The sequence below is a fragment of the Vidua macroura genome, chromosome 3 (genome assembly GCF_024509145.1).
Source record: "Vidua macroura isolate BioBank_ID:100142 chromosome 3, ASM2450914v1, whole genome shotgun sequence".
Taxonomy (NCBI): domain Eukaryota; kingdom Metazoa; phylum Chordata; class Aves; order Passeriformes; family Viduidae; genus Vidua; species Vidua macroura.
Window position 1 is genome coordinate 29,874,721 of NC_071573.1, and position 24,573 is coordinate 29,899,293.

The window sequence follows — 24,573 nt, forward strand, 5'->3', positions numbered from 1 at the left end:
TGAACACAAGCAAGACTAGTGTATATTGTGATGTTTTACCTCTTCTCTCAAGTCTAACTCTGATTATCCTCAAAGTTAGGAAGAAAAAGAACAAAATGTAGCTAATATCTAATTCCACACTCATAACTGCATTTCTAGTTGATTCTCTCCCTCCTTGCTGAGTTAGAATATGTTTGCATTCTCTTATTTCTTTTCCTGCCCTAAGGCTGAGGTGAGGGGTGTGTACTTTAGTTCAGAGGAAGCAGCGGAATCAACCCTACTGAATGTCACACTTGTACACATGCCCTGATTTGCATTTGCTGCACCTGCAGTGCTTGATGTGTGCCTAGGTGTGCACCATACATTTCTTTTACCAAGCAATGCACAGCAAATTTGTGCCTTGCTCAGAGGGCAGCTAAGCTATGAATTGGGCTGCTTTAGTGTTTTATTCTTTTTGTTTTATCCTCTGGAGATACTCTGGTATCTTTTGACACACCAACCTTGTCCTCCTGAGGGACTCTGGCACCTCCTTCTTAAGATTACCATGCTAGGTAAGGTAACTGCAAGATTTTTAATGTATTCAGATCAGAGTTCTAAAACTCTGTTTTGGAGTTCTAAAGTGCTAAAACTCTCTTCTTGAGAGTGCTTTTCTTTGCAGTTTGGTCAATCCCACCACATGATCAGTACACCATGGCTGCTGTGCAGATAGAGAGGGCAGTGATCACCATCACCTACATATGGGAATTAGTTCTGGAAGTAGTGAGAATTGAATGTCAGATGCTTCGGAGGAGTTCTGCTGCGTTGTGTAAGATGTGGCTTTGCAAGAGATGCCTTGGCCAGGAAGGCTGCCTGTGCCAAGTGCCTGTGGCTCTCCTGTGAGGATCTACATGCTCCAGCTCTGCTTGTGTAGTTGGCTCATGTGAACAGAGCTGCTGGACAAACTCATTTCTGCTGGCAGCTGCTTCTGCACAGCCTGGCAGGGCACAAATCCAGTTCTTGGTCTGTATTTTTGTAAGGCAATGCCACACACAGCTTTGTGTGCTTGTGCCCATAAAGCAGGGATCCGAGAGGAGAGATCCTCTGGAGAAGGTGTTTGCTTTCTATACAAATCCAAACCTGACCCAAAGTTTTTCACGTGGTCACTGTGTTTAGGAGTTACTTGCGGGATTTGCTGTGATGTTGGGGATGGCACACTTCCTCAAGTTCTCTGTTCAGAAAAGCAAGGTGTCTTGCAACCTAAAATAATGAAAATATTTTATTACAAAGTAAAGTTCTTTGCACTATAAACATTCAGGCTCTTGTGCAGCTATTCTAGTAAATCTTCCTTTCTTATACTAATGCTAAGAAATACCTTGTCATAAGACAGCATGGAGTTTTCCTAAAAGAATTCATCTTGGGAATAACTGCCACCACCACCTAATTAACATTTTCTATGATTTGATAAAATTAAGAGTAATAAAATTTGTATCCAACTGTGACAGTCTGAGACATCAGTAAAAATATATTAGGTCTTGACAGTATTTTGCTTTTAACAAGCATGCTTGTATAAAGTGCAAAATCTTGAAAGCTAACTGTTAAGAGCTTTGATAGCACAGATCACGCATTTCAAAATGTAAAGATCCAACCCATCATGTATGTTTTACACAATGAGAAAGATAGGAGTAAATAGTATGACAGTTTTAAGCACTTAATACTCTACAGAGCAAGACTTTTCCTGCTGGAACGATGTTTTGCACAACTTGGAACCTTTCATTCAAAGCTCCTAGCACATTACAGTGGGAATTGAACACTATTTTAAGGCTATTTCAATAATCTGGCTCTGCCACTGTCTCTTTTATATCTGTACAAGTATATATGTGTATAAAAATAGATATAATTATATATAAATATTGCTGGGTTCTAAAATTGAAGATATCTATATGTAAAATCAGCAGTTGCTCTAGCAGTTTTTCTTTGTAGTTTAAACATGCCCAATGACTGCCCAACTACTGAGGCTGAAGTATTCCATGAGGGGGGACACAGCCCTGCAACATGTTATGGAGCTGTGCAGTAAAGGGATCATACCTCATTCAGTGAGTGCTCCCAGGATGAATCACAATGACTGCCGTTTGCCTGGACATCTAGGATGATATTAGGAATCCAATTTCCTGGAACAATGAAGCTGGTAATCACTTTACATTGAATGAACAAGGAAAAAATTATGTGGGTATGTGAATTATTTAAGGATAGCTAATTCTGCCTTCTTGTCCTGACAGAATTATTCCTTAAGTAAAAGAGAATTGTAGAGGGGCTTTCTGAATGAATTATTTGTATTTCTAATAATTGTATATTTGGGAAGTATTCATCTATTTAGTGCGTTTGTTCTGAGTCTTTTTGGAAAGACATGTTCTTTTCTTCCTGCACAAAAAGCACAACAGCAACCACAGCACCGGCTGCAATTTATCAACCACTGCAGTTGTGCAACTCAGAGACAGGGCATCATGAAATGTAGAAAAGGTTATTCAAGATCTCTTTTGGTAATGATGGTAAAAGCCTCTCCCCAGACTGGACGGTACAAGAAAATTGTCAGGCTTGAATGTACCTTTTGCTGGAAACTTGCGAAGTTAGGGTTAAGTTTCAGGTATAAAAGCACCTGTGCCTTGGCCTCGTCACTCTAGCTTGGATTAAGGACCTGCAGCTTTCGCAAACTGAGAAAAATAGGTTTTTATGTAACAGCAAGAATAAGATTTTTCTTCAAGGGTTGCTGAGAACTGCAGCTTAGCCCTGTCAGCAGCTGGAGTGACAGCGTGGGTTCACCCTACACTGTCCAACAACTGCCCTATGTGGAGGCCTAGGAAAGAGTGAACCCCCTCACAGGCTCCAAGTCTTTATGTTTTTGCATCTCAGAGAGTGCTCTGAGTCTGCTGTGGAGCTGGTGATTTGGGATTGTGTTTGAATTCATTTAAGGAGGAGTCAATCTCTGTGGTCTTTAATTTACATGACTATTAAGATTTTGGTTCAGTTAACTCCATTTATCTGAGATATTCTTACCCTTACCTTTCTTACTTGTTCTGCTGGCATGATCTAGTGCAGCCTTCCTGAGTTTCTGAACATATTGTAAAATTCCTGGTAGTGTTACCCGTTCATCATTTTCATATGCCGTGATAAAAACTGATGGATAGCACTGAGATTAGAAACCAAAACCAGTTAAACATTTGACAACTGGTCTTTCTCACAGAGTAACACGTTTTTCTCTTACTATACAATTTGTTAGGGTTTATTTAAGAACTCATCTATTACATAATTACTTAGTGTTTCTAAGAGTTTTATCACTCTAACTGCAAAAAGTATTTTGGTCTGAAAAACGACTTCACACTTGGGCATAATCTACTTGCAAAAGGTCATAAAAACATTCTCTTCCCACTGGTAAAGGTCTGATACCCGTCTGTTTGCTGATGATTGCAAAAAAAGAAAAAAGGGAGTAATAATCATGGAATAGTTTACCTTAGAACAATAGTTGAAGTTTATTTTTCAATCTTTCTGCACACAAGTTGGTTTTTAAATAGTAAGAATTTTACTTAATGAAGCTGTGCAACATAGCTAACACATTGCCAAATAAAGAGAGATTTCCCTTGAGATGACAATGTCAAAGCTATAGGTCCTCTTCCCTTTCAGTGTTTGTTTGTTTTAATACTTCTAGAAAGGTATTAAATCAGTGGAAAATACCTCCACCTCCACTGGAAAATACCTCCAGTGGAAACCTCCTTCCTCCTGTGTCTGCAAAAAAGCCAGCAAAACACAGTAAAATGTCAAAACTCCCCCAGAAAATAGGGCATTTTGCATGTTGAGATTTGCTATACAATAATCTATTACTTCCTGAAAGTCCTAAAACAAAAGCAAGTTTAGAAATTCATATCATTTAGGAGAAGGCATTGGGTTAATTTCAGTAGTCACTTGTGACTCCAACTATTGCTAAGATTATTAGTGAAATAATTTATATTGGAGATTTTTTTTTAAATTTCAGTGATCTACTTCTGGTTTTCTTATAAACCACTACAATTTATGCCTGAAGTATTCTGTACAGAAAGCATAGTTTTACCTGTGGCTTAATATTCTGGTATGGGCAATAGCTTTTGATATACTTCATACATTTTTCATCTTCTAATGGATTTCCCCATTCTTCTTGTTCCTCAATTGTCAGTGGGAGATGAGTTTTCATCATTGTATTTAGAACATCTATGAAAGGAGCCTTAGAAATCATTAAAAAAAAGTTGGCAAATAGGATAGAGGACCTTGAATATCTGAGTCAAGGTATTCTCAAACAAATGAGGAGAGTGAGCTTTGAATTGGAATGTTTCCAATTCTGAAAGTGGTACATTAACACAGATAATACAGTTTAATGTTATAATCTGTACAAGGTCTGCAGCAGCTCACCTGTAAAACCATGGCTCTGATCAGTGCTGGATCAGTGTTGCACAGGGCTCCTGCAAGAACTCCCCCAGCACTGGCAGCTGCCAGTGCTGTGTGTTTAGGCTGAGAAAATCCCAGTTGGTGCAGCAGCGTGATGCAAGCCCTGAGGTCATGGAGACCTTTGAGTTTATTCTGCTGACATCCATCTCTGTGCCAGCTAAGGCCCTGCTCTCCTCCACCCCTGAAATTTAATGCAATTCAAGTTGGAATCTCTTCAGAAAACATTACACGGTGTAGCTTCAGATAACAGAAGAACAGCAGCAGCCACAGAATGGCACATCATAGTTTGCTTTCCCAATTAACTCTTCTCTACTTTTGCCTTTACCCTTCTTTATGGCTAAAAGAGACAACATGAAGGCAAAATAAATCCATTCATGATGATTGGTGAAAATACTAACTGTAGAAGGGCACATGTGCTTGTGCCCTGGAATCCACAGGAAAAGCAACACGTTAGGAAATTACATTTTCATTGTAGGAAATACAAAATCAGATAATGTTATCTTTTTATACAGGAAACTATGCAAATACTGAAAACATTTCCAATAGTTCCATTACTAACAGTATTACTTATTGAAAACAGTAGAATAGTATTTCTGAGCTCCACATGAGACTCTCAGGATTTGTCTTCCACTTAGCTTAAATTTTGAGACTGTTAGAAAGTTGGGTTAGGGTTCCTGCCCCCTCCCCCCCCCGCCAAATTTGTGAATTTCAAATACTACTTGAAATGTTAAGTTTTGTAGTACAGAATTATAAAAATAATTTATACTTCTTTCTATGCAACCACAATTTTGGTTTTAAGCCACCTGAAGCTTCCTCTTCTGGTTTCAAGTTTAAAATTGATTATTTGATTAGCCCGCCATCTTTGGATGAGAAATCCATCTTCATGTAGGACTGACCTGCATCTTAAGATTCTTAGTGGGATGTGAGGAAGAACAGCACAATGCTTGCCACTGAGTACAGCAAACTGAATATATTTGCTGAATTTGTTTTGGGACTGGTATTTCCAACAATTATTCATTCCTCCCCTTCCCTCTCCTCCCTAAAATGATTCTTTTGTTGTCTTCCTTAGCTACTGAGAAAAATTTGAAGTCTGTTGTACACTGCAGTTTTATAAAACTGGTAGATTTGTAGCTAAATGGGAGACAGATGATTTAGACAATAAAAGAACAAGGGTTGCAGGTTAAATGCTTAGTTGTTGCTGTAGAATGGAAATGGCTTTCAGAAGATACAGACTGAGCATTAGCACACAATGCTCTCAGAAGCAGAGGGAGATAACATGCCATGGCAACTTGAGCATCTAACCATATTTTTTCTTGAGCAAAAATCAGACAAGAAGTAACGAGACTTCAAAAGATTAAAAGTTACATACAGCCATCATGTAGATTTAAGAAACCTAAAATGTGGTGTGCTCTTGTGTTTTTTTCCCCTGAGGAAAATTTAAAAACTACTTAAATAAAAAAATCTAAGAAGAGAATGAATAATTAGATATAGGTACACACAAAAAAAAGTTTTGGTGCATCTTCAGTTGTACATGAACAAATATCTGCATATCCTGCAAAATAAAATACTATTTCCATTTTATATTTGACTTACCTAACATGGCAATATGCTAATATCCAACCCTCTTCAATTAACATCAGCTTCTCTTCTTTAAAGCTCATGTTCAAATCTATGCCATAAGCTCCATATACATGAACTAGAAGTGGTCTCCTGTGTAGTTCTTTAGAATTCTTATTATGAAAAACTGTAATTGGCACCAAAGTTTCATCCTGGAAAAGAAGGAGTAGTTTTACAATAAGGGACATTGCAGAAATCTCAATGACACATGGCAATGAAAACTTCAATTATTTATTTTAAAATATGTTTTTTTGATTATAGTAATTTTTTTTCACTTAGAGTGTACAAAGCACTCTTGAAAAATAAAGCCTGAGACTGAACCTCTGCTGTGTGGGCTTACGGATGCAGAGTATAAATTCATTTAAGTGCAACACCTGAGGAGTTTTTAAACTACCAAAGCACCCAAGTCTTCCTTCCCCCTTTAACACCAAGAATATATGTTATTAACAATAGAGTTTACCACTTACCACAGTACAAACTCTTTATTAACATCTCCAAATTTTTAAACTCAGGCTGTTAAAACTTTGTTTTCTTGATCTGCACTGTGCAGCTGGTTGTGGGGTGTTCTTTTCAACAGCTGGCACCTTTTTCATTTATCATGTGGAGTACAATACCGTTACATCAACTAGCAATTCTCAGTTATACTAAGCTTCTTGACTCATCGTGTGCTGTTATCTCCTGTGGAATACCCAGGTTAATGGAAAAAAAAATCACGACTCTTTCTTGTTCTTCTCTATAGCACTGAAGAAAACACCCACTGTTTAATAACTATAGCACCAACTGCTCTTTACATTTTTAATCTCTGTTCGCTGCCAAATGCACTTTCTTTAAATGGGTGGGGAGGAAGGAAAGAATAAAAGGAATGGGAAAAAGACTGAAAAATCTTACCTTGCTTTTAGCTAGTAAACGTGTAGTGTGACAATTCGTAATAATTGGTACCTCTTGCACAGCTTGTTCAATGAGATTATTTTCTTTAAATGAATATGCAAAACGCTTAGGGGGGTGTACTGGGGAGGAGAGCTGAAAATAGCAGGTGCTGGTGGTATGTTCAGGATGAGATTCCAATTCAAATTCACAGGCCCACGTAGGTAGCTGAGAAAACATGGTATTTCAAGTGAGACCCTTACACTGCTTCTGTAAATTTTGCTTAATATGTCTTTCAGAGTAAAAGACTTTAGATATTAACTAATTATCTTAGTTTGTATGTAGCACAATCTGTATTTCATTTAAATCCAGTAATAAAACAGTAAAGAAAAGAAAGACTGGTGAACTTTTCCCCTGAGGCCATTGGATAAAGTTGGACAATGAAATAAAAACAAAAAATAAATTCAAATTCAGTTTAAAATGGGTATTAGTGCAGACTTTTTAAAAGAAAACATTTGAAATTATTCTGCATTAGTTTTATTTTTTATATCCTATTTTTCCTTGCATTTCCAGTTCTACTTCAACACGTTATACAGCCAAGTCCATGTCAGCTATTATGCTTTTACTGTGAGTTAGCTCAGTAATGCTAAGCCACTGAAAACCCCTGCCTCTTAACTTTGTTCCTAGTGCCAGCCATTGTGAAGAACAAAACCTTTTCCTGGCACATTCACCCTCAGATACTTACTGTTATTATATTTAAGGTTTTTAACTCTGCTAAGAATGAAAGAAATCAAGATTCATTCTTTGAGAGCAGCAGGGACATAGCCAAACCCTCTGCCAGACCATTACTTACTTGGGTTAGGCTGCTAGAGGCTTCTGAAAAGGCAGCAGAAGTCCAAGTTCTCCTGAGTAACTGCAGGCCCTTTCTGAATGAACAAACTATGGCCATTTTTAAAAATTGAAGATTTTGGAGACCATACAGTGTACTTTGTTGAAAACCTTTTTTCTGTAGCAGTTTTATAGAGTGCAGCATTGGCAGCTTGTTGCAATAAACTTGTAAGTTGTTCAGACTGTATTTTTCAGGAAAACAAATCAATTAAATATTTCACCTGAATGGTCTTCAGAAATTGGATTTGGCTTGTCACTTTGTTTTTAATCCACAAGTAGTTAACAACTAGAGAATGGAAACAAATCCTTTGTATCAATTGTACTGCAATATCAACTCTTCCCATTTATTAGGGGACAGTGTCCATACTTGTTTTCTGAACATTAATTATTTTTCCTGTGGTAGGGGCCTTGCTTACACCAATGAGTATAGGCAAGAAAAGTCTTGATAAACTAAGTAGAGCATTTAGGGAACTAAGTTCTGTTTTACATTAGAAATCAACTGTATTGTGAAGAGCTTGACTGTAATCCCTTGAAGAAAGAACTGGCTCACAGGATAGCTGCTCTTTAACTTTCTAAATGCTGCAATAAGCCACTACATCAAATCCTGAAGAACAGCCACAGGTAACACAATTAGTAATAACAATGAAATTGCCAGTATTAATAGTTTCCAAACCGCTTTTACTTTTGAAATTTATCTTTGCTTTCATTATGCTATGCCAAAAAAAAAGAAGCTGGAAAAATATTATGCTGCTTAAACCAAGCTAAAACGTACCTTTATTGACTGAATTGAGTATGAAACAAAAGAAATCACATTTAAGTAAAGATGACCAGCATTCTTCAGGAACATAATACAGTCATCACTGAACATCTCAAAGTCTACTAGCTTGGTTTTCTTTTCCAGTGCATAAACTAACTGCCAGTTCTCCTTGCCACTGGAAGCTACTGGTGCCTTCATCAACTATAAAAAAAACAAAACAAAACAAACAACCTTGTATTACTAAAATGTAGTAAGAGTTACAGCTGAGAGGTACGGACTTATAGGTGATCTCATACATTTTTCTTGCAAAAAATTACTTATTTGTATTTGGGGTGTTTGCCTGTCTAAAACTGGAGATTTTTAAACTCCCTTTACTTAGGCAAAATGGAAAAATAATGCAGTAACATTTGGAGAAGACCAAGTCTCAAAGATTACTCTACAGAAGACTGTAATACAGTAAGTGCTTTCAGTATGGCCAGCACAATTGTAGGTGGGTTTGATTACACAAACTGAGATCACCAATTTAAGGTTTGATATAGGGGAAATGACTGTTGAAGCATAGTCATTTCTTGATGCTGTCAAAGGAGTTAAGATCAAACTGGTCTCCTACAGGTGAGACTCCATGCAGCACTATCAGTCTTTTTAATCCATGCAGCTCTCTCTCAATTTATTTCAGTAAGCTGTGATGAACAGAATTAAAAGCCAACTTTACTATTTCTATATGACCTGCAATAGGCATCTAAATTAATCCTATGAATGTAATTATCAGTCAAAATTGCCTTATATTCTGCAGGCTCTCCATATGTAGTAAGAATGTACAACTGGTCCTTTCTGTGCTCGATGTGGTAAATGACCCCCGTGGTTCGTGCTTGTACAAGAGCAGGTGACTCAAAGGGATGTCTGCAGTCAACCAGCCAAACTTCTGAGGTTGTCTTGCTGTTGCTGTTGATAGTGAGAAAATGCCTGTCTTTTGTGCAATAAAGGTCTACAAAGAATCTGTAGGGAATCATTAAAAAAAAAAGAAACAAAAAAAAAGCTTAAATTTTATCAGTATTTTAAAATACATCCGTTGTTTCCAAATCATGGGCTTCCATCTGCAAGGTAAGAAACAACATTTCTCTAAGCAGACTGGAGAAATTTCAGGCTACTTGGCTCCCAGACCCATTTCTCCTGCATTTACCCTGGGATTAAAAACCCTTCAATCTTGTGTATGAAACCTGAAATCTGCAAGGAAAGCAATTTAGTTGTTGCCCAACTAAATTCAGGTTTTTGCATCATTGAGCTAGACTGGAAGCTTGTTGATGCATATAGGCTTTAAAATTCAGGCAAAATGTAGAACTTTTTATTGAGCTTGTAACCCTATTAAAAAAAAAAAAGTAGCAATGGATAGTTAAAATAATAAATGACATCATATGGGAACAGCAATAACAAAAGTAAGAGCTATTAAAAATTAATTGATAAAATGTCTATGTGCTACTGACCTAATTGTCTGGAGCAAGTATGACAGAAAGTACTATTTAAAAAGAAAAAAAGCACAGAGGCCTATATGAGGAAAGATGGACAGTGTTGGAGTGATAAAGCTGGAAACTAGGCACTGGTTTTGGAACTAAGAAACTAGGAACTACCTACTGGATTTAAATCCCTCTAAAATCTAGAAACAGAAAGCAGAATTATAACCAGTGGCTAGATGCAAATAGTAGAGAGCTTCAGGCTGAAATTCAGATTCAAATTTCTATGAGTCATCCAAATTAACCAGAATGTCACATCATGGATCAGAACAGTCTCTTTGCCATTTTGAACCCTTAAGACTGGATGTCTCTAAAAGCAAAACTGTCCAACACAAAGATCCTGATTCCATCAAGAAAATGTAGGATTGAGTACCATAATCTGCATCACACAGATCAGATACGTGACTGCAATGATGATCTCTCTAAGATTCAGAGTATTTGACTGGTGAAGGAAAGGATGCTTTAGATAGTATTTTCAGTGCCTTTAATTATTTGCAGGTGGAGGATCTCAAAGTTTTTTTGGTACTACTGTTTTTTCTAATAGCACCCTCTTGACATCTTTAGGACAGGCACAGAGGGGGAACTAAAGCCTGCAAGAAAAATCAGCCTCCTGCCTGTCTAATACCCATGATTTTGGCAAGAATAGGGAACTGCATTCAGTAGAGATTCCAAGAGTTCAGCTCTGCTAATCCTGCCTCTAAGAGGGTTGATGCATATTACACTTCTCCCCAAGAATTATGACCTTGATATTACAAATTTTTTTATGTTTGTAGCTTAAAAAAAAAAAAAAAAGTCAAGAAATTTTCAGCTTCTAAAAAATATTTGATTGCAACTAGAAGAGCTGGTGAGATGCAGAACAAACTGCTCAATGGCAATACAAAAGAATGTCTTGCCATCTCTGATGAAGGAATTCAGCTATGAGCTGCAATAGCACATGAACCTTTAGAGCAAGTTTCTAGTAGATCTACTGTAATGACTGTGACCTTCAGAATGATGCCAACAGTTTCCCTGTGGGGAAGTGCCAGGTCAGTGCAACTCGATTTTCCAAAATGATGCATCAAATGCAACTGGAAAAAGAGATCTTATTTATTCCATCTCCATTGCAAATTTTTTTGTTTGTTTTCTTTTTTCTTGTGAAAGTATAGTTGGCATTTCTTTACTGAATATGTAACTTGAATTAAGAATAATCAGAAATATTTATGCATTGCTGTATAAATATACCATGTGCTACAAGGCTGAAAAGCTAGTTCTGCGCTCAATTTAGCAAAGAGCCTTCTTGTCTTCCTAAACCACTGCTTAAAGAAAGGTTATTGAGAGGGTATTCAGTCAACAATAGTTCTGTCTCTTGGAATGTTGTAATGATTTTGCTCATCCATTACCCAGAGCAAGGATTACCCTGAACTTATGTATTTTTTTTTAAAAAGATATATCAGACATCAATAGCAGAGAAAACAAAATGAAATCCACGGTCTGATTTACCCTGTATGAAACTGTCACACATTCATTAAAGGACACCCTGACCTGAGAGTGACCTTGACATTTATAAACTCAGCTGAACTCATGAGGTAAGAGAGGAAAGTTAAATCTCTGTTGATCACATATCAAAAGGAGAACAGAGCACATTCTCAGGCTGTATAAGGCACTACTGACAGCAGAACACAAAAATGCATTTTACTATTTGAAATATGATATGGAACACTTTGTTTTCCAAACCAGTTATATTTTACATATAAAATACTCTAAAATATGTTTTATTTTAGGTATTTATTACCTTGCATCTTGTTCTGTATAAACTAACTTAGTATGTTTCTGGTCAGTGAAAGTGGTCATGAATACATTCTGGCATTTAAGGTTCTTCTGAGTTGTGTAATACAGAACATCATTTGCAGCCCACTCTGGAAAAAAAGACAAATGTGTATCAAATTCAGAGAGAAGATGATATTACTGATATTACTGAGAGAAGATGGGACTTCCATGGACACTGGACCCAGTGCTGAAAAAGGTGGGTTGCAGATGGTATGGAACTGAGGACAGCACTTCTGCATCCTGTGGGGATTGAGGTAAGAGCCAAAAGGTTTTTCCATGTTTTTTCTGAATACCAGAGAACAAGAATCTGCATTGAAAAAAAAGAAAAAAAAAAAAAAGCAGAGGTCAATGTTGCTGGGCTCAGTAATAGGAAGCTGTTGACCCTGTGTGGGTTCTGGAGGTAACAGGAAAATAGGAGACGTGGCTGTTTAAAACAGCAGAGAAAAAGAGATTTACACAGAGTCAGCAAGATAACAAAGACATCATAAGCTCTGCACTGCTGCATGTGACTGCACACAAGCCATTTAGAGAAAAGAGATGATGCATGTGCCCCATGGGTACTGCTGAGATAAAAATTCTCCAGTTTTCTATGCTTGTGTATGTGTTCACCAACATAGAAAGGTATAAATACAGGAACCTTGTTATTCTGAAATTATTCTGACTGATCCAGCCACATTCCTGCCATCTCTGCTGCTCCTACAGCCAACAGAATGATGTTTAACACATGTGCTTTTAAAAGCTGCTGTATGTGTCTTATGCATAAATACTGATTTTCAGTACAAACCCTGAAGAATTCATAACACCAAAATAACACAAACACTTTGCTTTCTGAACAGCAATGTGGCTGCAAAGTGCACAAGTGGCTGAGGATTCACTATGAAGACAAGCCTTTAGAGGGCAAATCCAAGTTTTTCTATAGCCTAGACTATAGAAAAATCAAGGTGTAAATTTTCAGGAACTTTTGTCTGTCTCCCTGCTATTTTATATCACTCAATACAAGCCCATAAACTTTGCAAGTAGTTTTAAGACCTAATTCTTTTGCTCATGATTGAGGCACCTCTGTGCTTTCTGACACTACTGCTGTACCTCACTCACACCTGACTTACCTTTACAGAATTTACCATTCTGATAGTCATTTTTGTACTCTTATTATCTGTCACACCTATTTAGGCAACAGGATGTTGGTCTCTTAAGTGTACTGATTCTTCTGGATCAACCTAGATACATGTTCAAATCAAGTTTATTGTAAAATGTCATTGGCAAATTTGCATGTTTATTTTTCAACAGGTATTATAATTTTCAGTGGGGAAACAACACTAAATTTTTGCTACTTCTCATTTTTTCAACAAGGAAGTTGTACATAGAGTTGTTGTTTTTTTTTTTTTTTTTTCTTTTTGCTCTGCCCAGGCAAATTGCTTACTGCAGTAGATATACTTGATGACATCTAGCAATATAATCCAAAGTACAAGATGTGGAACAATGTATACATACTATTATATTCTTTTTGCTATATTCTTTAACAGACTATAAAAAAATAATGTTTTCCCATTCACTTCCATTTACCTCTGCTTCTTTTAACAGCAATGTAAAGCTCTGTAATCTATTCTGAAATCTGAAAGAATTGATTCAAGGCCAGGCTGACTTCACTGGGCTCTGAAGTGTGACCCACATCCTGGATTCCAGTTGAAATTCCAGCCAATACTCACTAGTAGGTAGTACTTCCACACTTTTCAAGCAAAGCTGTCTACAGCTATGATTGACTTCAGTTGTAGCTGCAAGTGTTTACCAACTAGAACATCCCTCAAAAACATCTTTATATGACAAACAGTCACATTACTATATTTTGAACATAGCATGTTGGATTCAATGGAAAAAATTATGACTGTTGTAATGTGCATAAATGCTTATACAATGAAGGAAAACTTGTATCCAGGAAGCAGTCACTTTCATCCATATCTGATAGCCTGTAATCATGCAGCATTAAAGAAACCATAAGAAAAAATTCAACATCTATAAGGATTAAATGTTACCTTCATTAAAAAAAAAAAAAATGTCTTTAAACTAAAAAAAAATGTTGTGTTGAAAGCTTGTGTGATCCACAGGATATTTATAAACGACTTACCAAAGCTAAATACACTTGGAATTACTTTTTCCACAAAAGGAAGATGACCAAGTTTCATAATAATGCAGATTGCCTCTTCAGAATTTTCACTTTTTAAGCTGATGGCCATGTATCTTTGATCTGGTGAAATTCTGATCCGTTGAATAAAGGCATCAGAAAAGCCAAGATCTTCAACACTGAATAAAATCTTAGCATTTCCTTCACCTATTACATAGGAAAAAGAGATAGCAAAAAATCCTGTAATTAAGACACTGTCAAAATGAATGGTCATTCTTAATGTCCGTATTTAACAATCTGTCTCCAATATTCACAAACATTCTAGTAGAATTTATCAACAACAAATACCTGTCTTGCAAGATATTTGCAAATGTACTTTGTAAAAATGAACAAAAAATTGCAGTTCCAAGGAAAAAAGTCCTGTAGTTATTGCTAAAAATATTTCAAAAGTGTAGATCTTGGCTTCTACTAAACATATTGAATTTTAAAGCTCAGATAGCTAAGGTGCAGTTGTTTTTAATAAATAAAATCAGAAATTCTTTCACCCCCCGCCCCCCACAAATAAAAAAGCACGGATGTTCTTTTCCTTTCTTCAAAACTTTAACTTAGGGCTCTGCAAAGAAGTGTCTTCTCTCTTTCCTCTCCAGCAACTTGTCCTAGTATCAATATATACTACTCTCTAACTCTCTTTACCTCACCTTTTCAGATTCAGGATTCTAGAATTATTACTCTAGTACAGAATTGTATAAAAGTATTTTTAGTTAAAAAACAGACAAGTTAACCTTGGGTTGGTATTTAACCCAAGGAATTAATCATCAGGGGAAACAAAGGAGAGAAGCTGGAGGAATATGAACTGGGGCAAGGCATGAAATTGGATATCAGGGATGATAATCCTGGATTTGGTCACACTCTGCTCAGGCAAAGGGAATTGGCATCGTGAGGTTATGTGATCAACTCCTGTGATGAACTCACAGAGGGATGGGAAGGGAAAAACCAGACTGCGGGAGAAGGCTGACAAGATGGAACAGAAGGAAAGGGATCTTGTAGGGCCCTCACCAAGGAGCTGAGATCAAAATCTCTTTAAGGAGATCAAAATCTCTTTAATACCATGAGAAAAGCAAACCTATAATTTAATACCACGAGAAAAGCAAGAAAAGAACACTTAAGTGATACAGGTATACCTTTTTAAAGAATCCTACCATATGAGGAAGGGAAATCCCTTACCATCATCTGCCTTTGCAAGAAATATGCTGCCATTCTCTTCAAAGTACACATTCTCTCCAAACCTCATCTGTTCAATACAAACAAAAATATATCAAGCATACTGTATACAGCATACTGTTTCATTTGAATCCCTGTATACAGTCATTTTTCTGTATAGCAGAAGTGTAACAAATTGTAACAAATGGCAGAACATATATTCCATACTGAAGAAGGAACTGCACACATCAGAAAAGTTTTTTCAGTTAGGGTACTTAAGCTACCTCTACCTGCTCTAAATTTCACAGAAGGCTCAGATCACCTGCAACTGCTCTTGCAACTTACAATGTTTTGTAATCTTTATCCAAAAGTCAGAGGATTATTTTATCTTTACTTGCTTTTGCCTATGGAGAAATTAAGGTAAATTCACTGTCATAACATGTATAAGCTGTTCTAAACACAAACTGTTACTATGCAAAATTATTAAAATATTCAACATTTCTACTGTAAAAAAATGAGTAAACCAGCATTTTATAGCAGGAACACCTTCACTACCCTTTATTTGTAGTCAGTGATGGGAAACGTTTGTATTGTTTGCCACTTACCCTTGGGCTTCTTGACTTGAGTGTATACATGTTGTGCAATTCTTCCAGTTTTTCTTTGATTCTTTTTGTCATAGCTTTGTATGTTGGTGAAATGTTATTCCAGTTTTTTTGCTCTGATTTCAGAAGGTTCTTGTGCAAAAGGTCTGAAGTTACTATGGATGTATTTTGCTTCCTTTTGGAAGGGACTTTTGTTCCTTTCTGCTAATTAAGGAAAGACAACAATGGCTACAAGCCAGCACACTGTACATCAATCTGAACACATTGAGGCGATATCCCCTGAGCCACAGGCCCAAAACCACCTTTCTGTTATTACAAAAGTACATGCGAACAAAAACTGTGGTTGGTATCTGTTTTATTTTAACTCTTCCTGATCTTTTGGGAGGCACTGTCAAATGTGCTTTACTTGATACATTGAGGTCTTCTCTTCAAAATTTAGGGTACTATTAATATATGCTCTTAATTGATTATAAGTAATTATGTTCTTGTTCTAGAACTAGGTTTTACTTTTTATGGAATTCTATTATTTTTCCTTCTTCACAGCTTTCTTTCATAATGTCCTGACTTTAGAGTGTAATTTCTCATTTCCTTTCCTAGACAACAGTGCTCACACCTCTGTCCCTGTACCTCGGAGTCCTAGCAGCTCATTCAGGTTTTTGCTCCACCTCCTCAGAAGTGTTAATATATATGTTCATAAGGTGCAGAATGAAGTGAACTGATATGGGTTCTGCAACAATTTTATCAGGAATAAGTTTAAGCATCTGGTTTTCCATGAAATGTGAGGCTACTGCTACCTCACTGCCTACAAAGCTGTCTTCTATTGTAAAAAATGTTAAAAGTGTGTTAAAAACTGCTATAACAAAATCCTACTTCCTCTTGCATGCTGTGAAATCCCACTTGACCAAGGAGTAAGCTTCACAACTTATATTACACTACATAATACTGCACAGATCACACAAAGTAGAATTTTATAACATTCAGTGTATGATTTGAGTGTGTCTAAGCTTAAAAAGCAGCCTGTGCTTCATATCCTGTCCTCACTTTCCATTAAGGGATGTTGGTTTGTTCCTAGTTTGTCTTCAGAAACAGATGAGAAGCAAAATGTGAATGCTTCAAGTAGACTCTGAAGGGAAACCATCTGTTCCAGTTACCAAACTCCCTAGGAACATAAAGCACATCATTGCTGAGAGCTGAGAGTGTCTGTCACTGGTTCAGACCAATCCTTCCTGTCACCTGGCACAAGGCAAAGAAATTGTGAAGGCTCTTAGAGAAGCTCTAAAGCAAATAAGTGATTGGTCAGGAGAAACAAACTGCTGGATACCAAAGGTGTACCACCTCACCCCAGCCACTGGAAAAACTGTTGTAAGACAACACCATGCCCCAAACATGGTGCAACCAGATAAAACCTCACAGTGGCCATAAATGGATACTTAGGAAAGCATAAGAATGGGACAAGACAGATGATTTTTCCCAGCCTTAAACAATTTTAGCTCAGGAATTTCCTAAGCAGAACATGGTTTCTGGATATTTAAAAAGTCTCTCTTATATATGTCATTTCTATATCTCATATATGTCTCCCCTTATACCTATGTAAAATTTTAGCATCCACAACTTGTTTTGACATGTTCCATGCTTTATGAATCTTTTGATGATTGCCCTCCTTTTGTTTTCAGCAATTCCCATTGTATTCATTTGGAAATATTATATACAACTGGTAGTCATAGTGTAGGGATGCATTAAGAGGTACAGTACACCTCCCTGCCTGGGGAAAATCCAGCAATCTTGAAAGATTTTCAGGATAGCAGAGGATCTCCATGACAACTGGTGTGCAAACATTTGCTCCAAAGCAAATGGGCACAGCCTCCTTTCAAGTGAAAACCATGTTTGCATCCTGGGACTAGTGTCACAGAGCAGCATTTGTAACAATTGTTAGTGAAGTTCCACTGAGTAAACTGAACACACATTCTCGTCCCTCCAGACCTCCTATGTTCTCCTTGAAACATTTGCTTACATTTGAGACACAGCCTTAGGAACTCTTCAGAGTGACAAATAAAAGAGTTACAAGATAACCTCTGAAGAAACAATTTTAGGACAACCAGGCACACATCTGAAAACATGTTTAAGGATCAAATAAACCAAAACAGACATCTTTTAAAATAATACTTATGTATATAAATAAGTTTCTAGGCTGTCATACTGCAGTAAACTTTTATAATACCTCTAGCAAAATCTGTATTAGAGACACTGAGACAGAAGACCTAAGATTATTTCAGACTGCTTTCTGACTCTGTTCATGATATACTGCCATCCAGTTGCACAATATTTATTTACAGAAATCAATGCACATTCCTTTTAAAATATAGTTTAGAACACGTGAGCATCATATCATATTTTAATGTGATGGAAACCATGACTTACTGGTCAACACAGAAAAGTCAAGTGTTTTTTGAGCCAGCTCACAGTCTGGTATCATCAGTTTGGACACTTTGCCTCTACACTAGCTGATCTCCCCCTGTAGTTTTCTCCTGACACTTTACCTAAGTCTGGAAGATATCAATTTTTTTCAAAATTACAATAGTGGGAAAATCAACCCAAATGCATCTTTATGTCAAAACAGCATAGGAAAGCTGAACAATGGTACAAGTCCTTGAACTTAACTGATATCTTGGACTTTATTCCTCTGCTTCAAATTCTCTGGGAAAAATATGTTTCTTCAACATGCGAAAAGTATGACTGGATCCCTTAAGACATGTGCCAAGGTGGTTGTTGGTATTAAGTCTATATTTAATAGCATACCTTGCAGGAAAAGAATCTGCATGGCAGGATGCTTCCAGGTGGTGCAGTCCTGTGGCTGCATGTACTTTTTGAACAGCCCAGGATGTGGCACTTTTTTGGTCCAATTTTACTGTAAGGACACACTGTTTGAGGAGGGTTATGCTTTGAGTAGTACTTGGCACGGAAGCTCAGCCCTTGGAGAAGATTCCGCAGTCCAGCGCAGCACATCCTAACCTTCATCTTGTGACAGCCAGCCTGGAGTTTCTGAAAATCCCAAACTGCCGATCATTTACATTGTGCTGTGAAATATACATAACGTAAACTGCAGGCGTAAATACACATACACACAGAGGAAACAGACATAGCATAAACGTCCTCTTTCAAAGAAAAGTGTCTGATTCACTGGGTAAATCAAATGAGAAGAAAATAAGTAAAACTTAGTCTGTTTGTTAACAAGTGGCACCCACATTTTAACCTGAACATTCCGGGCGGCCCAAAGTTCAACTCCAGTGAAACTTCGAGGAGAAGGGGAGCTGCAACAGCGCACGTCCAAACGCTGAAGGACACAATACTGGGAAAGTCTGGAGAAGTCGTCCCCCCCTCAGTTCCCCAGCATCTAACACCAAACCCGCGCTCTCTCCCGAGGCTCCCCGGGCAGCGGGAGCTGAACCCCGTTCGCAGGAGCACTGCAGGGGACGGGCCCACGTGTCCGCCTGGACCCGGCGCGGCCCCGCTCCCCGCCGGCGCTGTCTGTCCGCCCGCGGCCCGCGCAAGGACTCGCCGTGGCGCTGCCGCCGCTCCTCCCGCTCCCGCTGGGCCGGGGCTGTCCGGGATCAGATGCCGGGCGGGCGGCAGCGCTCCGGGGGCGCTGCCCGTAACTAAGATGGCGGCAGGGTGCTTCAGCAGCCGCGGCGCCCGAGCGCCGCTGATGTCAGCGCCGGGACGCGGAACCACGGCGGGGCGGGCACGCTCCCTGGCGCGGCTTTCCCGGGTGGCCGCCGTGCCACACCCAGTCCCGTCCCCAAGCGCGGTGGCCACAGGCGACGTGTCTTGAGGCGCACCCACGCCGTGCCGGGCCTGAAAAGCACCGCGCTTCCTCGGCCGGCGAGAGTCGCTCGGCGCTGCCCTTAGCAAAGATGGCCGCGCCCCTCCTCCCGCTCCATTCCTAGCCCGGCCGGTCCCGCAGCCGCTGGATGCTCAGCGCCGCGTCCCCGCCGCCCAAGACAGCGCTCCCTCCCTCCCTCCCGCCGCGCCAGCTCCCGGCGCTCCCGCCACCGCATGGCCGAGGCTGCCGGCTCCCCGCGCCGCCCCGCCGCGGACAGGTGCGGGGCGAGCGGTGCGGCAGCGGCCCGAGCCCGGTGGCGGCTGCTCGGACAGGTAGGGGGAGCCCGTGGGCGGGAGGGGCCGGCATGGCGGGGCGGCGGCGGCGCAGCCGAGGGCAGCGCGGGGTCTCTGCCTGTTCCCTCGGGCCGGGCTGTGCCCCGGCGGCGGCGTCCCGCGCTGGCCGCGCCCCTTACGGGAGGATTGCGAGCAATACTATGGGGGGGTCATGTAAAGGGGCTTGCAGCAGTCTCCCTGGCAAATATGATAATAATAAAAATATACACATATATATGCACCCAACCCTCTCTAAAGAGAGGGGAAGCCGAGGGGCAGGCTCTGATCCCTTTAGTCTCGTGATCGGTGACAGGACTTAAGGGAATGGCCTGAAGTTGTTCAGAGGAGGTTTAGGTTGGATGTTAGAAAAAGATCTTTCACCCAGAGAGTGGCTGGGCACTGGAACAGGCTTCCCGGGGAAGTGGTGTCAGGCAAGCCCGATAGAGTCGAAGTGTTTGGACAATGCTCTCAGGCACACGGTGTCACTCTTGCAGTGTCCTGTGCAGGGCCAGGAGTTGGACTCGATGGTCCTGATGAGTCCCTTCCAACTCAGCTTGTTCTGTGATTTTATGATTCTAACCTGTGCCTTCAGTAGATCCCCAAAACTGTCCATGGTCTGTGTTAAGGAAGGAGAACCAGCATCCCAGTGGCACCCCCACCGCCTGAGGGCACCTTGGGATTTTCAGGCCGTAGTTTGACACCTTCCATCCATGCCGCCGCTGGGGCTGGTTTTCGTGGCTGCCACCTCATTCCTGCTCTTTGCTCCTTGCCCCCCAAGACTGCCTTTGGTGGGGAGCTGGGGCAAGACCCCGCTCACCTGGCAGTGAAAACTGCATTTTGCTGAGGCGCTGTGCATGGAGGAAGGTGAGGAGGAGGAAGGAGCAAGTAGTGACACCTGTGCTGTGGTAAACAGCAGCTCCTCAGCTGCAGCCTTCTACACTGTTACAGACCCTTTCAGAGCAGTGTGAGGTTGGAGAGGATTCCTCTGCAGATGAGTGTAGGCATAAAGGCTTAAAAATTCTAGTCTGTTTCATTGGCTGTTATTGTTACGGGATGTGAAATTTACAGCCCTGACTTGAGTGTTTGGTTCTGTGCAGATGGACGTCAGGAGCTGCCTATGGACAGCTGTCCCTGACAGGGCGGAGAGGTGGCGCTGAGTCAGTGGGGGCAGCCGGGTTGGAAGGGGCACCTGGCTGCAGGGTCACAGTGGGAGGCCTGGGGACATCAATATTGCACTTTGTGTGTGCTTTTGGTTTCTAAATTTGCAGGTCCTGTTCAAAAGGACCAACTTCTGTTTTGTTATACTCCAAAGCGGGAAATGTCAAAGTTACTGGTAGGAATATCAGGTTTGTCTTTGTAGAATTCTGTTCTAGCAGCCCATGTAAGCTGCACTCTGTGGCTGTACTAGCTGTTATTTCTTCTCAACATATACTGCCTTTGGCATATTCCTGTCTCTTAAAATCATAAGGAGCTTTTCATATCAATAGGGTGGGGTTGTGGAAGAGTGCATGTAGGTATTTGGGGAGAAGGCTTCTCTTTTTTTCTCAAACTACATGTGTCTGTGACCTTTTCCTCTGCAGATTCCCTTGGTTATTCCATGTTCTTTAGCTTTTCTGTTGATTTTTATATGGTACAATGAGCAAGGATCAATTTAATCTTAGTGGTACATCTGAAGTAAAAATCAGTTCTGTGCTCTTTGCTACAGTGGTGCTCAGATCTATCTATGGATTGGAAGACGGTATCAACCTCCCTTTAAATCCATTTTTAAAGGAGCACTGTCAAAGTGTTTCTTACAGTGCTTTTAAAAGCACTTTTCATACTGTTTATAATAACGCCTTACGTGAAATCAGTTCTGTGGTGTGTTTATATCTTGAATTTGCTTTCATTCAATGCACACACAAATTGATTTACTGTGGTAAGGATGCTTGAGTGCATGCTCACTGATTTAATTAAGAAAAAAAAAGCCCTTTTATGAGGTATCCTATGAAGCTAGCATAAAGAACCAGGGGTTTGCATAATTACCTGTGTGCTCTTTATCAATGAAATGTTTTATGTATGTACTGAGTTTGAAGGTTTTGGCAATATTTTTAAACTTAGTCTGTCAGAATCAAGAAGAGTATTTTTTGCATTTTAAAGAATGCTGAGGGAAGTTACCCATTTACTGTGCATTTGTAAATGACTGGATAAGTTCTCTAAGGCTATGTTTTGAGCTCTGCCAGTCTCTGTGGCTGAAGGTTTTATCCAGTCAGTAGTTTCCAGCAGAGAAGTTAGAGCAATAGGCATGCTTTAGGTTCCTCCCTATATGTACATTTATTCCCTATAGAAAGTGTCATGAAATCTGTAAGCTTTTTTTGTTTATCCTGCCTTCTTGCTCTTTATCCTTCCTATCTTGCTCGTCTCACACAAATCTCAGAATCACAGATGATGCTGAGCAGGAAAGGACACACAAGGATCATCAAGTTCAGTTCCTGGCCCTGCACAGGGCCATCCCCAAGAGCTGTACCACATGCCTGAGAGTATCTGCTTAGTACCTGCTAATGTACTTCAACTTCCAGGATTGAAAAATAAAAGCTAAAGTGAGGACAGGTCAATGACACTTTTTTTCCCTGAACAGGAGCACTTCTAAAACAAATTTTCATCTCTTTCTGCTCTTCTCTCTGTGAAGGGTGCCTGTTCTTCAGATCTTTTTTCCATGTTTTTGTTAGTCTTGAGTTTGTAAATTATTTATGGTTGGATAAAAAAATTTGGTAAATATATTATTTGTAAAAATAAATACTATAGTAAAATAAGTGCTATAGTAAGATACTATAGTAAAAATAAATACTATACTACATTTAGAGTGCAGTTACAGGTTATGTTGTAGTTGATTGTGTAGAAACTTTCTTGCACGTACAAAATACCATGTTGCAGTCACTACCACAGAACTGGCAGAGGTTTGTAGACCATAAGCTGTTACTGAATTTGGCTCTTAGTGCAACTAGGCCTAACACAAGGATATACAAGTACAGGGAATTTCAAGTGACTGCCTTTCTCCATGTTGTTTGCAGGAGATTCTCTTTTGGTGAGGTTTTTTTTAAGAGATATCAACCAGTTTTGGGTATAAAACTGGTTAGGAAGTCCTAAACATGGTCGTAATACTCTGACTAAATACCAAGGGTGTTACAATTGAGATCTGTGGTAATATTTTACCAGGATCTTTGTAGACAGTGACTGTTTGCTGATGAGTTGAGTTTGTCACCCTTTTGTGTTTATCAGTGGGTTATTCTAGAGCAGTAATTTATCTTTGTACCCTGTTTAACACAACTCTGGTTGTTTTAAGAACAGACTTGAGAAAACCCCCGTCTTGATCCATATGTAAAGAATACAGAATTAGATATAAATAATATAACGTATTCTCCACTTATGATATTTTCTCAGTTATACGTAGGGTTTTAAAATATTTGACCTGCTGTTGTAATTTTCAGATATTAGATCACTTGATTTTTGTTTGAGGCTGTGGGAGAAATGTTCTTTAGAGTATTCAAATGCTCATGAGATTTTCTGCTAACCCAGAGTGTTTGTGCTAACCAGCACACACAGTTTTACAGAGTGGCTATAAGATGTCTCTGTACAACAGAAACTGAAAATAGAAAAGTGTTGTTGCCGTTGTATTTTTTTTTTCTTGTCAGTAATGACTTGCTATTGCTTTAAAGAAGTCCCCAAACAACACACTTTTTTGAAAATTAGGTCTTGCTGTTTTTCTTTAGTTGTCAAGATAGTCCATTTTGTTTTCAGAAACACAGCTATTACATGAAGGTCTTAATTTTGCTGGTCTTTTAATTTTGTTCTCCTGCTTTGATATTTTTGCGTTTTCCTTCCTGTGTGTATATTTCTCACGTGTTACAGAAGTAGTGTGGACAGCACCCAGACATTTTTAATACTTCATGGAAAACGCCTGTGCCTTTCATATGATGAGACCTGCCAATGAAAATAGCTCCAAAAGCAGTAAGCCTGATGCCTCAGACCTGCTGTTAGGAACCAAAAGTGTAGCAAATACAATTGTTCTGCTCACATATCCCGTGAGTACTTCCAAATATCCCATAAAATAATGGGTCATGGCCCCCAACTGTAAGGCTTCTAAATGTGAGTGCATTTTCAGTTAAAGCATGTCAACACAGGTTGGGTACAGCAAAATAATCACTGACCCATTTTTTTTTTTTTTTGTACACATCCTATATGCAAAGCTTCTATTTCGAGTTTCGTGATTCTTGAGAGCTGTTTCTCATTTGATTTATCTCTAGTTGGCAAAAACTTGTAAATTTCAGTGCTGTCCTACTCAATGGAGCTCTTCCTTGTACCCCTATCAATTTATAGTGATGAGTTTATTTTCTGCTCAGTTTTTTTTTTTTTTTTTTAATCCATCACTGAGGACTGCATATGCACCTTAATTTTAAAAACGTAATGGCAATTTTTTATGTATTCTCTCCAATGTTAGGAGAAAGAAGTTAAATCTAGGACACCTAGATTTAACTTCCACATCACTGCCCTAAGGAATAAATCTTTTTGTCTGGCAGGGAAATGCTGGCTGTCTCTGAGCAATGGCACAGCTCAAACCAGCTGAGTGCTGAGTTCTTCTGCACAGAGGGATTGATA

The 24,573-nt window shown here is 39.3% G+C and overlaps 2 protein-coding genes across 6 annotated transcripts in view; one reads left to right on the forward strand and one right to left on the reverse strand.

Annotated features, from left to right (window-relative positions):
• Positions 1-1,134: 1,134 nt before the first annotated feature.
• PREPL (prolyl endopeptidase like) lies at positions 1,135-19,741 on the reverse strand. Its single transcript, XM_053972654.1, is given in 18 exon segments — positions 1,135-1,215; positions 2,044-2,126; positions 3,016-3,142; positions 4,058-4,207; positions 4,393-4,609; positions 6,022-6,197; positions 6,934-7,137; positions 8,570-8,755; positions 9,334-9,550; positions 11,834-11,957; positions 13,991-14,194; positions 15,212-15,278; positions 15,793-15,993; positions 18,586-18,831; positions 18,834-18,865; positions 18,868-18,952; positions 18,954-19,001; positions 19,003-19,741. Coding segments are annotated over 18 exon segments (2,493 nt in total). The 5' UTR covers positions 19,048-19,741.
• The window catches only part of CAMKMT (calmodulin-lysine N-methyltransferase), a 214,443-nt gene continuing 209,529 nt past the window's right edge, over positions 19,660-24,573 (forward strand). For all 5 annotated transcript variants that reach the window (XR_008436145.1, XM_053972659.1, XM_053972661.1 and 2 more), the window contains exon 1: positions 19,660-19,941. Coding sequence is in view for 4 of the 5 variants with exons in the window: in XM_053972659.1 (XP_053828634.1) it covers positions 19,843-19,941 (99 nt within the window). In the remaining variant the exon portion in view is untranslated. The remainder of the gene's footprint in view (positions 19,942-24,573) is intronic.